The sequence below is a fragment of the Nelumbo nucifera genome, chromosome 5, assembly GCF_055504915.1.
Source record: "Nelumbo nucifera cultivar China Antique chromosome 5, China Antique-T2T, whole genome shotgun sequence".
NCBI classification, from domain to species: domain Eukaryota; kingdom Viridiplantae; phylum Streptophyta; class Magnoliopsida; order Proteales; family Nelumbonaceae; genus Nelumbo; species Nelumbo nucifera.
The window spans coordinates 84,447,506-84,459,867 of NC_142653.1; the positions used below are offsets into that span (position 1 = coordinate 84,447,506).

The following is a 12,362-nucleotide window of genomic DNA, read 5'->3' on the forward strand; positions in this document are numbered from 1 at the left end:
CAGTGGGGATGGAAGAGAGAGAAGAAGAAGAAGAAATCAATGATAAAAATCAATGAGGAGAGATCGGAGGAAGGATTTCACGTCGTTCCCTTCTATTGTGAGAGGAAGGGGAAACAGGGGTAATTCCAACATTTTGAAATATTTTATTCTCCCTAATAATTAATTAGGGGCAATTTCATAATTTTATTGAAGGGAGGTTTCTGTCAAGATCTTTAAAATTTAGAGGAGGTTTTTGCTAAAATAAAATTATAGGAGAGTTTTTATGATTATCATAAACATCAGGGAAAGTTTTTATATTTTACCCTAATTATTATGATTATAAATTTATTAAAAGATAAGAACCTGAATTAGTCATCTTGTAAAGCATGCATTTATTTATGTACTCATTTCCTTATCACAAAATTTTACCACTCTGGTATAAATAAGCTGATCAGAGGCGTGAAGAGATATACAAGTGAAAACAAACCCAATAATCGAGAGAGAGAGAGAGAGAGAAAGAAGCTCCCACCGTCACCACACCCAGGCCCCAGCCATCAGCTATGGTGGAACTCTCGATTGTTCTGAAGATGTCATTTGCCATAGTTGTAGTTGGGTTTATTAACTTGTGTATTCATCTGTATAACGTTCTGTGGGTGAAGCCTGAGAGGCTCCGCTCAGAGCTTGGAAAGCAAGGTATCAGAGGTCCTCCTCGGACACTCGTATTGGGGAATATTCTGGACATGAAGAGGGCTCAGTCGGCGGTGGCCAAGTCTTTGAGGGAAGAAGATGCATCGAATATGACGCACAATCTGTCATCCAGGCTATTCCCATTTTTCGAGCAGTGGCGAAGCCAATATGGTATGAGTAACATACTATCACCCTCTTTAATTTTAAGAGATGGCTAGGCGTGGTCCGGTTAATTAATTGCAACAATCGACCGCGCAAATGTTTTTTTAACTGATCGATCACATCACAACCATGGTTCTCTTTAATTTCTTAATTACTCATCTCTGCTTTAATTTGGTCGGAAACTGGAGAGGCCGGCCGGAAGTGGCAGCTACCGGCCAGTTTCAGCTTTCACTCAGTCATCTCTCCTACAGGAGGGAGGACTCGACTGTAGGAGGAGATGTCGTTATCGCTTACATCCAAGATTACAGAACTAACACTGACTGGCGTGATCACTCTCTTGATAACTGGGCGTCTGTTTGGAATAGATGCTGTTACTCCAGAAAATGATGATATATCAGTGTTATATCGGAAAAAAGGCATTTTAGGAAATGTCTGTTTGTTTAAAATCATTTTTTCATAAAAAATAGTGCTCTTGAAAATTGAAAAATTATAATTTGAAGTAATGTTAAAATATGGCGTTTTCTCATTATAGGAAATACTAGAAGGTGAAGGTTTTTTGTTTTTTTCCTGGTAAAATATTGGTAACGTTGGAATTGGATTAATTCAGCTATAAATTGTTTTAACTTTAGTGTATAAATTCACAGGTCACATATTCATGTTTGCTGTGGGCAACGCACAACTGTTACACGTGACCCAGCCCGATATAGTGAAGGAAATAAGCGTGTGCACGTCCCTAAACTTTGGGAAGCCCTCGTATCAACACAAGGACCGTGGGCCTTTGCTTGGCCAGGGCATTCTCACCTCAAATGGGATCGCTTGGGCCCACCAAAGAAAAATCATTGCTCCTCAATTGTATATGGACAAGGTTAAGGTATATACATATATATATATATATATATATTCCTGTTACTGTTTATTTTAAGGTCAAAATCGGATTTTTTTTTTGTAAAAAACTACTGTTGATTTGATCAGCAAATCATTAATTTGGATGGTTGAACCGTTTAATGATTTTGACTGTTTTTTATTTTTTTTATTAGAATGGACTGACCGTTTGATTCAAACATTCGGACCGTTTAACCCGGTAACTGGACCCCTGACCAGTTCGGTCTCCTGGTCGGTTTTAAAAACCATAGTTTATTTAATTAATACGTACTTTGATTTATAAGATGAGATTCTACTAGCGTTAATATTAATTAATGGTGATAGCTCAAATGAATAAATAAACCATTGTAGGGCATGATAGACTTGATAACAGAGTCTACAATTTCGCTCATGAATCTATGGAAGAGTAAGATCGAAAACGGTGGGGGAGTTGGAGAGATCAAGATTGATGAGGATTTGAGAAGTTTTTCTGGAGATGTAATTTCAAGAGCATGTTTCGGTAGCAGTTACTCCAAAGCCAGGGACATATTCTTAAAGCTGAGGCTTCTTCAAGACGCCATGTCCAAAAAAAGTTTGACCACTGGGATCCCTGGAATGAGGTATGTATCAATCTCTCCCTCCCTCTCTCTCTCTCTCACACACACTCGATCAAACACATATGTTGATAATGTGGTGGGCGGACAGATATGTTCCCACAAAGAGCAACAGAGAAATATGGCGATTAGAGAAAGAGATACGCCGGCTGATACTGAAAGTAGTGAAAGAACGCGAAGCAAGTAAACAACCGGAGAAAGACCTGTTGCAAACGATTCTGGAAGGAGCGAAAGAGGGTGACCTGAGTCCGGAGGCAACCGATCGATTCATAGTTGACAATTGCAAGAACATCTACCTGGCAGGATATGAGACCACTGCTGTTTCTTCTCTGTGGACCTTGATGCTTCTGGCTTCGCATCCTGAGTGGCAAGCTCGTGTTCGCCAAGAGGTATTGCAAGTTTGTGGATCAGGAAAACTACTTCCAGATGCAGATATGCTTCGCAGGATGAAATTGGTACTTCTCCTTATTTTTGTATACCTTAGCTCTTCCTTCATTCTGTATAAATATATTATCATCGATCGATTAGTAGTTGTTATTGCTCAGTTATTGTTATGGCATGGCAAATGCAGTTGACGATGGTGATTCACGAGTCGTTGCGTCTTTACCCTCCGGTTGCAATAATCTCAAGAGAAGCTCTGAAAGACATGAAATTTGGAGACATTCATGTTCCAGAAAGCGTTAACGTGTGGACCTCGGTGACATGGTTACACCTTGACCCAGAATATTGGGGACCTGATTCTTACAAGTTTAATCCGGATAGGTTTGCCAATGGTATCGCTGGTGCCTGCAAGCTCCCATACCTCTACATGCCTTTTGGGGTAGGACCTCGCATTTGTCTGGGACAGAACTTGGCCATGCAAGAATTGAAGATTCTTCTGTCTCTCATTTTAACCAATTTCTCTTTCTCCCTATCTCCCAACTATCGTCACTCCCCTGCGCTTAGGTTGGTTATTGAACCTGAGCATGGAATCGATCTTCTAATCACAAGACTACAGTGATGATCGATGCATTAATTCACATACACATTGGCGGACATAAATAACATAAAGCAGTGGCTTTTGCTTGTATAAATTTTCTCGTTTTCTTTCTTTGTTTTTTCCCCTGTATTTCTAGTGTTCATGATATATGTCTATCTTTTGTCATGTACTGATCTTGTTTAGTAAAAATATGGTGGTCCAGATACTTTTTTTGTTTTAACTTGTCGGATTCACTTTAAGGATGGATAATCAGTTCTAGTATAATTAGGTAGCTGTTAGGGGGCATTCTTTTTTTAGATTTTGAGAGGGGGAAATGAACCAAGAATCCTATGTTCATTTTTTAGATTAATGTGGGGATCTGGGAAAGTTTATTTTCTTGGGTATCATTTATACATGTAAGTGATACGTATCTTGTAGGTGGTTAAATAACTTTTCCACATAGGAAGAAAGTTGTTAATATTTGAATTGGACAAAAATGCCCTTATTAATAATGGATTTTTATGACTAAAATAGTTATTATCTTATTTATTTCGAAAATAAAAGAACATGGGTAAATGCACTTACCCGGGGAAGTATTTCCTAGAAAAAACTTACTCAAGTAATTGCATTTATTCGGGTAAATAACTTACTGGAACGCAAACGGAACCTTAAGGGGGAATTCTTTTTTTGGATTTTGAGAGGTGGAAAAGTTGGTTAATGGGATTTTGGTTTCCACTGACCAAGAATTTAATGTTCTTTTTTTTAGTTTTATGTGGGGGTCAAGGAAAGTTTATTTTCCTGGGAAGTACTTACCTAGGAAAGTGATACTCATCTCCTAGATTGATAAATAACTTTTGCACATAGGGGGAAAGTTATCAACACTTGAACGGGACAAAAATGACCATTTTAATAATGAATTTTATAGCAAAAATGTATTTACCTGAGAAATAAAAGAATATGGATAAATGCATTTACCCGGGAAATAAAAGAACAAGTATTTACTAGGAAAAACAATTTAATAACTTACTGAAAAGTGAAAATGATAGGCTGGGCCTGACCAGCTGTGTCCTGTGTGTGTATCCAAAAGCCCAAGTCCAACAACTGAGTGATGGAGGGAGGGAGGCAAAGTAAAATGCATATCTAGTGAGTAGTAGCGAGTGAGGAGTCTCATATTTTGCGTATGAGAAGGTGCACACCATATTCGGGCTCTAAAATCATTCTATAAGAAGGGGAATGGCGATATGTAGGAGAGAGGGAGAAAGAAAAGTTGGAGATGATGAGAGAGAGGACTACCATCAACTCAACCATGGCAAAGTTGCGGCCCAAACACATTCTTGCACCAACTCCAAATGGTACATACGCTTGCGGAAGCTTGCAAGCCTCGGAGATGCCGTTGCTGAACCTGTCTGGCTTAAACTCATGGGCATCCTCTCCCCAGATATCTGGGTCCCTGTGCAATGTTGGGATTAGAGTCCACAAGTGTACGCCTTTGGGGACGACGATATGCCCTATCTTCGTGTCTTGGAATACCTCCCTCGCTAGGAATGGCGCTGGAGAGTAGAGACGTAATGTCTCCTGAATCACCATCTTCATCTGCATCATTAATTATATATTTCACAATAAAGAAGAAGAACAAGAAGAAGAATTAATTTAATTGTAACAACCAGAGACGACGACGATATGGAATGGAGTTATGTAATGCACAGCACCGATTGATTACGTACCGTCTTCATCTTTTGCAGTGCATCAGCATCGAGGGGACGATGATCCCCGCAAATTTGTACAACTTCTGCACGCACGCGGTCTTGCCACTGAGGATATAATGCCAACAACATCAGGCACCATGCAGCGGCAACTGCAGTGCTCTCATGACCAGCAAAGTAGATGTTCTTGCAGTTATCTACTATGAAACGATTACATGGAATTGAAGTAGTATCATGATGACCATCGCCATTAATGGCACCTTCCAGAATCATTTCTAATAGATCTTTCTTTGCTGATGAACCCAATAAGGATGCTTCTTCCTTTCGTTCCTTTATTACCTTCAGTATCAATGATTCGATCTGTCTTTCCAATCTCCTTATCTCTCTGTTTCTCTTTGTTGGAAGATTTCTGCACAGCACGTAACATTCATCATATATATACATACATACAGAGACTTCAAATTAAGCCAGTGCTCAAAAGACTGATTGTTGGTGTAAAAATATACTGGTAACGTTTTACATTGAACAATCGACTGATTGTTGCTTTTTTAAAAACACAATGGGTGGAAGACTGTAAAGTTTTACATCAATAAAGTGGATGTAGTTTTTACATTGATTATCCATGTAAAACTTTATGCTTGATAAGGTTTTATATCAATTATCAATGTAAAATTCCACTCCATCCAAATGTGTGTAAAATTGAATTGTAGTGAAGTTTTACATCGATCATAATTATACGCTCTTTACAAATTCCTACAAAATCATACCAATGTAAAATTTACATCGGTCATTGATTTATATCGCTTCCAAATGCAGCCTTAGGATCCAATGGGTACTTATTTGTGTTTGAAAAATAAACCCCAAATTTTGAAGTAATTATTTCAAAATAAGTACTAATTTCATTTTTTGGGCTTATTTTGAAGTACTTATTTCATTTTTTGGCCCACCACATCATTTTAAAAATACTTATACTACCCTTATTTGAAATAAATACTTTTTCATTCACTTATTTTTAACATTTTGTTCAATAAACACTTGTATTTTTTCAAAAAAATAAATAATAACTCCTACACTCCGCCTAAATTATAAATAGTTAATAATTGAGATAGAACCTGGCTAACTAGGGATGTCCACGGTTCGGTTAACCGAACCATGACACTTTTTTATAAACCAAACCAGTGGTACCGGTTTTTCCAATTCTCTAAACAGAAACCAAACTAGTACCACTGGTTAATCGGTTTTGGTTTTTGACCGGTTCGATTATTTGATTTTTTATATTTATAATATATTTAAAAATAGATCATTATAAATGTAATATAAGTATATATTTATATATAACATATATAGAAAATATGACATATATTAAAAATATATAGAGAAATTGGTTGGATTAACCAAAAACCGAACCTATCCTTAAGTTTTTCAAAAATCCCAAATCAATCGGCTTAGTTAACCGCATTTGATTTCTTAGTTTTTCTGACACCCCTATGGCTAACCCCGTACTACAGCACAGACCAGTCTAGGCCCATATTTCTAGTACATGACATTACTAGTACGATTTTTTATAGACATTACTAGTACTCCTGCTAGCTTTTAGTATGCATGAAAATAATGGGAAGCGTGCATTTCAGTCCTAATTAATAATTGTCCTCAAGGATGGACATCTTTACTGATCTTGTTTGATTCTGAAAATATGATTGATGCCCTCAAGGGAGAAAAGCTCAATTATTTCCTGTTTTTTTTAACTGGATAGGTAGAATTTTGTCTTTAGTTAGGCTTTTGAATGATGTAAATTTTGTTTCTCCCCAAGAATTGAAGGTAGACAAAGACTGCTCATCATGTTTGTTTGGCTCTGGCAACATCATTGAATGAATGGGTGAAGCTGGTGAATACATACATACCTATAGGCAGGGCCCCAGAAAAGGAAACCTTGCTTAGACAGGGTGACTTGTAGAGCCCTGAGCTTAGAGAAAATCTCTTTGCCTTTCAAATAGGAGCTCCCGAAACAAGTTCTTGAGATCACATCTGCCGAGAAGTTTCTCAAATCTTGGTCAACCTTTACATCTGCCATCCCTCCCTCCATTTCCACTCGATCCTCCCATTTTTTCAGCATTGATAAAGCAGAATCCACCATTACATCCATCATTCCCTACAAAATTAATTAAAGCACTTGGTCACTTGTGAAGTCAATAATTAATTGTTTTCATCTCGTCGTTATCCCGTCGACCGTCGACCGGACTTGAGAAGTGAGACCAACGATGTTGCTCAGTAACCCTCAGTCGACACTCGACACAGTCATCACCCAAAAGTTTCCAAGTTCCAACTTCCAACTAAACGGTTGTAATATTTTAAATTGTATTGAGAAATTAAAACTTGATTTACCTTGACTTTGTCCATGAAGAATTCTGGTGCAATAATTCTCCTTTGGTGGGCCCAAATGTTGCCGTTGGACCTTAGAATGCCATTGCCTAGCATAGGCCCAAGTGTCTTGCCCATGTATAAAGGCTTGCCCAAATCCCAGGATACCGACAAGCTCATTTCTTTTACTAGATCGGGATGGTTCACCAATAGGTGTTGACGTGTCCCAGTTGAATACATGTATATTTGACCTGCGAAAAAAACCATTTTTACATTGAATAAAAAAGAGGAATGGGCCAACTGAAGCAATTAATGAACACTTTTGCTTCATAGAGAGCTCGCACTGATGTATTGCTTGTATCACTATTAGACCTGTTCATGGGCCGGGTGGCCCGATGGGCCGGCCCGATTCCTGGACGGGTTTGAATAGGCTTTTCAGCCCACGGGTTTAACCTCAGGCCAAAAAGCCCAGCCTGCATAAAATTCGAGCCGAATTCGGGCTTTGCCAAAATAGCCCGGCCTGACCTATAGTTAAATCTAAGTAAACCCGGCCCGACCTATAGTTAAACCTAAGTAAATACCCTATGTGATGTCCATTTGAATAAATTTTTTGATTTGAGAAGGTTGTTGATTCACTTGTAGGCCCATTATTCATTTAAATAGGGGAAAAAAACATCTGAATTATAATAGATAATGTCTATTTGAATAGAGAAAATTTTGAATTTCTTTTATTAGGTCGGGCTTCGGGCTTTTTATCAAGGCCGGGCTCGGGCCCAAATTGTAGGCCTGTTGGTCGGGCCGGACTCGGGCTCGAGCCTAACATTTTTTGTCAATAAAGAATCAAAGCCCGACCTGAACCCGGCCCGGCCCGGCCCATGAACAGGTCTAATCACTATCATCATACTTGTCCATGAGCTATTATTAATGCATAACCACTACAGATTCCCATGTCAATATTGACAAGTCCATTCATTTTATACTGTAAATAGTATATAGACTTTTATTAATCTTCCTTCCGCAACTTGACCTGTTCGACTTCACATCTCCCCACCCCTACCCCACCCCACCCACAGCACAATTCCCCCCACCGCACAACTTGAATGTATAGTTTAAAACTGTATTATCTTTATTGATTAAATCAAGTAATTTAATACGTAGATTATCAAAATATATTAATATATGATTCAAAATGTGTCATTATAATTTAAATTTTGTAAATATTACCTTCTATATTATTTATTATACATATTCAAATATTAAAATAAAAACAAATAATCAAATCACTTAACTAACTCAATGGTAAAGTGAGAATATGGCATTTGTAACCATAAGTGCTTGGGTTCAAATTTTCACATCTTAAAAATATTTTGGGATTTATTTAAAGACAAGTTTGGTTCCAAAGCTAGTTCCATCAAGGCCAACGAAGACTAGTTCATTAGGTCAGTTCCGATAACATAAACCCCTAGACCCTAGAATTGACCTAAGTAGGGGTTAGTTCCAAGAATTTGGAACCAGACCCTACTTTATAACATATTGGATAAGGTTGATTCAAGGCCGATTCAAGGTTGATTTCATTCGATTTTGGGTAAAGCCTACCCATTTGCTCACCACTAAACACTATAAATGAAACAATGTTGGGAGGACTTATTTTAGTAAAAATATTATTAAAATAAAATTAATATAAATATAAGCATGCATACCTTGAAAATTACTAAAAATATTAATAAAAAAATTATCCCAATTCCCAAGTAATGAAAATCAATAATAATAATAATAATAATAATTAAAACCACCTGTGAATAACATTGATGGGTGTAAAAGACAAAAACGGGGCCACATAACTAATAACCCGCAATAACATGTGAAGCTTAAGATTCTCTTGTCCTTGTGAAAGGAAAGGAAGATTGTTAAATGTGGGGCTGTAGGACAGAGGACCATCTCCTCGTGGGCGGTCAGCCGGTCAGGAGATTTCGCTTTCGCTTGGTTGCAACCATGGTGTACTAGTGGCCCATCTTAGCTGGAGGGCAAATAAAAAATAGCCACGTGACTACAGCCATGGTGAACTGAACTTGGTTGGATGATGCATTGATAATGAATTATGAATAGTTGAGATAACGACAAGATTGGTCCTTAGTAGCAAGTGAATTGGACCGGTTAGAATCCAAGTTCTGATTTAGATTTAGATTTGGAAACCTACATACATCTATCTGTTCACTTACCCATCCCCACCAATAAAATTAAGAAATGGACAATGAACCGGGCCCACTATTGCTCAATTGAAACCTCTGTCCTTTTTGAGTTTCGACCAAACGGGTCTGACATCCATACCAAATTACCAATACCGTATATACGTCCTATCTTATTCGTCAGTCGTCACTCTATCTTCCCTGGCATTTCCATTTTGGATTGATTCATTGAATCCTAACCTATGTCCCATCCTATTTTGCACAGTATGTTTTATTGATTAGAAATGGCTCAGAAGATAAACCTACAAAGTTATTCATGAAACTTGCTGAACAAATAAGCCTTTTAATGAAGATATGATATCATCGGCCTCAGGTCTTAATGATATTGGATTGGGTTGGATCCGATCCGGATTTGATCCTAATATGAATGGAGATACGATTTCTTGAGATCCAATTTAATGGATCGATTTGAGTCCAAGCTCAAAAAACAAATTAAATAATCACCTCAGTGCCCACCATTCTTCATCATAGCTCTCCATTTGCTGAGTTAAATGAAGCATTTTTAAATTCAGAATCTTTTCAACTCTCTACTAGCTACTTGAACAGTAATGAAATGCCAACCATTTGCTTGTTTTGTTTATACTTTATAATTTATAGCGTGCAACATGATCAATATATCATCAAATTCAAATAAATAATAAGCCAATGAATCAATAAATTAAGAAACTATATATATATATATATAGATATATAGATATAAAGAGAGAGAGAGAGAGATGTACCATATTGCTTTCGCCACTGCTCTAAATATGGGAAGAGAATGGAGGCGTAGTCGTGCGGAGAATTTGCAGCAGAGGGAGAGGCTGCCGCTACACCAGCTTGGATCCTCTTCATCTCAGGAACATTCCCACGCAGAAAACAAGGTGGAGGCCCTGTTATGCCTTGTATCCTTAGTTTCTCCCGAAGCTTCTCAGGCTTTAACCATAATATGCTATACACATACATCACCAAGCTAACAACCACCACCACCACCACCACTGTCGTCATGGACCAAAACAGATGATTCACGGTTAGAAACACCACCTCCATGTTTTTCTCTTTTCTCCGGCCTAGCTCAACACCCACCCACTCCACCCAAAGAACAGAAAACCTCTCTAGATCTCTCTCTCCTTCTCCGTCTCTCTGAGTGTTTCATATATATGATAGCTTATTTATCTTTGTGCTGGTGCAGCCTTTAATTTGTATTGTAGTCATAATATTGAGGGGTGGAAGCTAATAATAAGATTGGACTCGGTTTGGCAGCTAGCTAGCTATAAGGACCCAAGGTTGCTTGTATATGTACAACCAATGGAGAACTGACAGGTTTGTAAGGCATGCCCACCATTGATGGTACCGATGCAAATGCAAATTTAAATTCAGATGCCTTGCTTATACCAGACGTAGTGGTGGTGGGTCGGATAATGGTCACTACTCACAAGCATTGGTCTCAACCTTTTTTTCTTTATTCATTCATTTTATTTTATGTGAAGATGAGTGATGATTTGATAAGGCGCGTGCTTTGCCTTGATGGATTAAGACTTTTCGGGTGTGGATGCAAGGAATTAATTAACACAACTACTGTTCTATTACCTATGTGGATGCTGGTAGCTGAATTTGCGATAAGGGGTGAGTAAAAAAAGTTAAAAAACTGAAAAACCCAACTGACCAAAAAAATCGAATCGAAAAATTGGTTAATCGAATTGATCAATTTGATTTTTGGTTCAGTATTTTAAAAATATCGAAGGTATTGGTTCAGTTTCGGTTAATAAATATAGAAAACTGATGATTAATCGAATCGACCGGTATACATATATTTCTATAAATTATATATATATTTAATATTTTATATATTATAAATTAATAAATATGTATTATATATATTTATAATATGTGATATATTATTTATATTTAAAATATAATGTTTATAAAATAGAAAACCAACGATTAATCAAATAGGTCAACCGATTAACCGATTCAATTTCAATTACCAATTTTCAAAAAACCGGTAATACCAATTCGATTACAAAAAGGGGCCCACGGTTCATTTAACCGAACCGTGAGGACCCCTAATTTGCATGTACATATGCATGCAGCATGCTGGTGCAAGAGGCAAGAGCTTGTGCCTTGGCCTTTTCCTTCCAAAAGATAAAAAACAAACATAATATACAATTGTATGCTAGTTTCCACATGGACATGAGCATGGCATGATACATCATCACATATATTATAAACAAATTTGTAGGAGAGGAAGAATGGTAAATGTATTTTCTTTCTCCTTGCCCCTTTCTTAATTACTATTTCTCTCTCTAGTGTCTACCAATCAACCAATTTTCAATTCTTTTTGTCTTTCAGGTGATTGTGGAATCTTTCGTCCCTATCTCTCTCTTTTTCCTTCTTTATGTTACTTCTGCCTCTCTTCTTTAATGAATAGTGCTGTTTTCCGTTTTTCTGGAATCCTTGCTTTTACTTAATCTTTTTCTTTCCGCAAGTGTAAACAGCTGTTAGAACATGACAGCCAATTCCTTGAATGCTTATCTAGCAAACTTATTATTCTATTCTATCTATTATCTAATTTCCATTTATTTGCATGTTTCACTTCAAATAATAATCAAATGTGAAAAATGCCTCGCACTTTACATCCACCTTGGGCCTTGGGTGATCACGGGCCAGGCTGGGTCCGATTTCAGGGTTTCGTTTTTATAAAAGGCTAACATAATTGAACATATAGCCGGAGTATTAGGATGGGCCTCATATTTGAGGTGGACCCTGTCCAAATCAAAATGAATTTGGTTGGATTGGACCGTCCGCTGATACA

At 37.5% G+C, this 12,362-nt stretch overlaps 2 protein-coding genes across 2 annotated transcripts; one reads left to right on the forward strand and one right to left on the reverse strand.

Moving 5' to 3' along the window:
• Nucleotides 1-438: 438 nt before the first annotated feature.
• LOC104612958 (cytochrome P450 714C2-like) lies at nt 439-3,502 on the forward strand. The gene is made up of 5 exons (XM_010280626.3): nt 439-837; nt 1,473-1,699; nt 2,062-2,309; nt 2,395-2,758; nt 2,875-3,502. The coding sequence occupies exons 1-5, from the start codon at nt 540-542 to the stop codon at nt 3,301-3,303; spliced, it is 1,566 nt and encodes a 521-aa protein (XP_010278928.1). The 5' UTR covers nt 439-539; the 3' UTR covers nt 3,304-3,502.
• Nucleotides 3,503-4,150: 648 nt separating this feature from the next.
• Nucleotides 4,151-10,737, reverse strand: LOC104612956 (cytochrome P450 714A1-like). Its single transcript, XM_010280625.3, has 5 exons — nt 10,291-10,737; nt 7,347-7,573; nt 6,866-7,113; nt 4,986-5,373; nt 4,151-4,854 (listed from the first exon to the last, which is right to left on the reverse strand). Exons 1-5 carry the CDS (start codon nt 10,595-10,597, stop codon nt 4,429-4,431), a joined length of 1,596 nt encoding a protein of 531 aa, XP_010278927.1. The 5' UTR covers nt 10,598-10,737; the 3' UTR covers nt 4,151-4,428.
• Nucleotides 10,738-12,362: the final 1,625 nt, after the last annotated feature.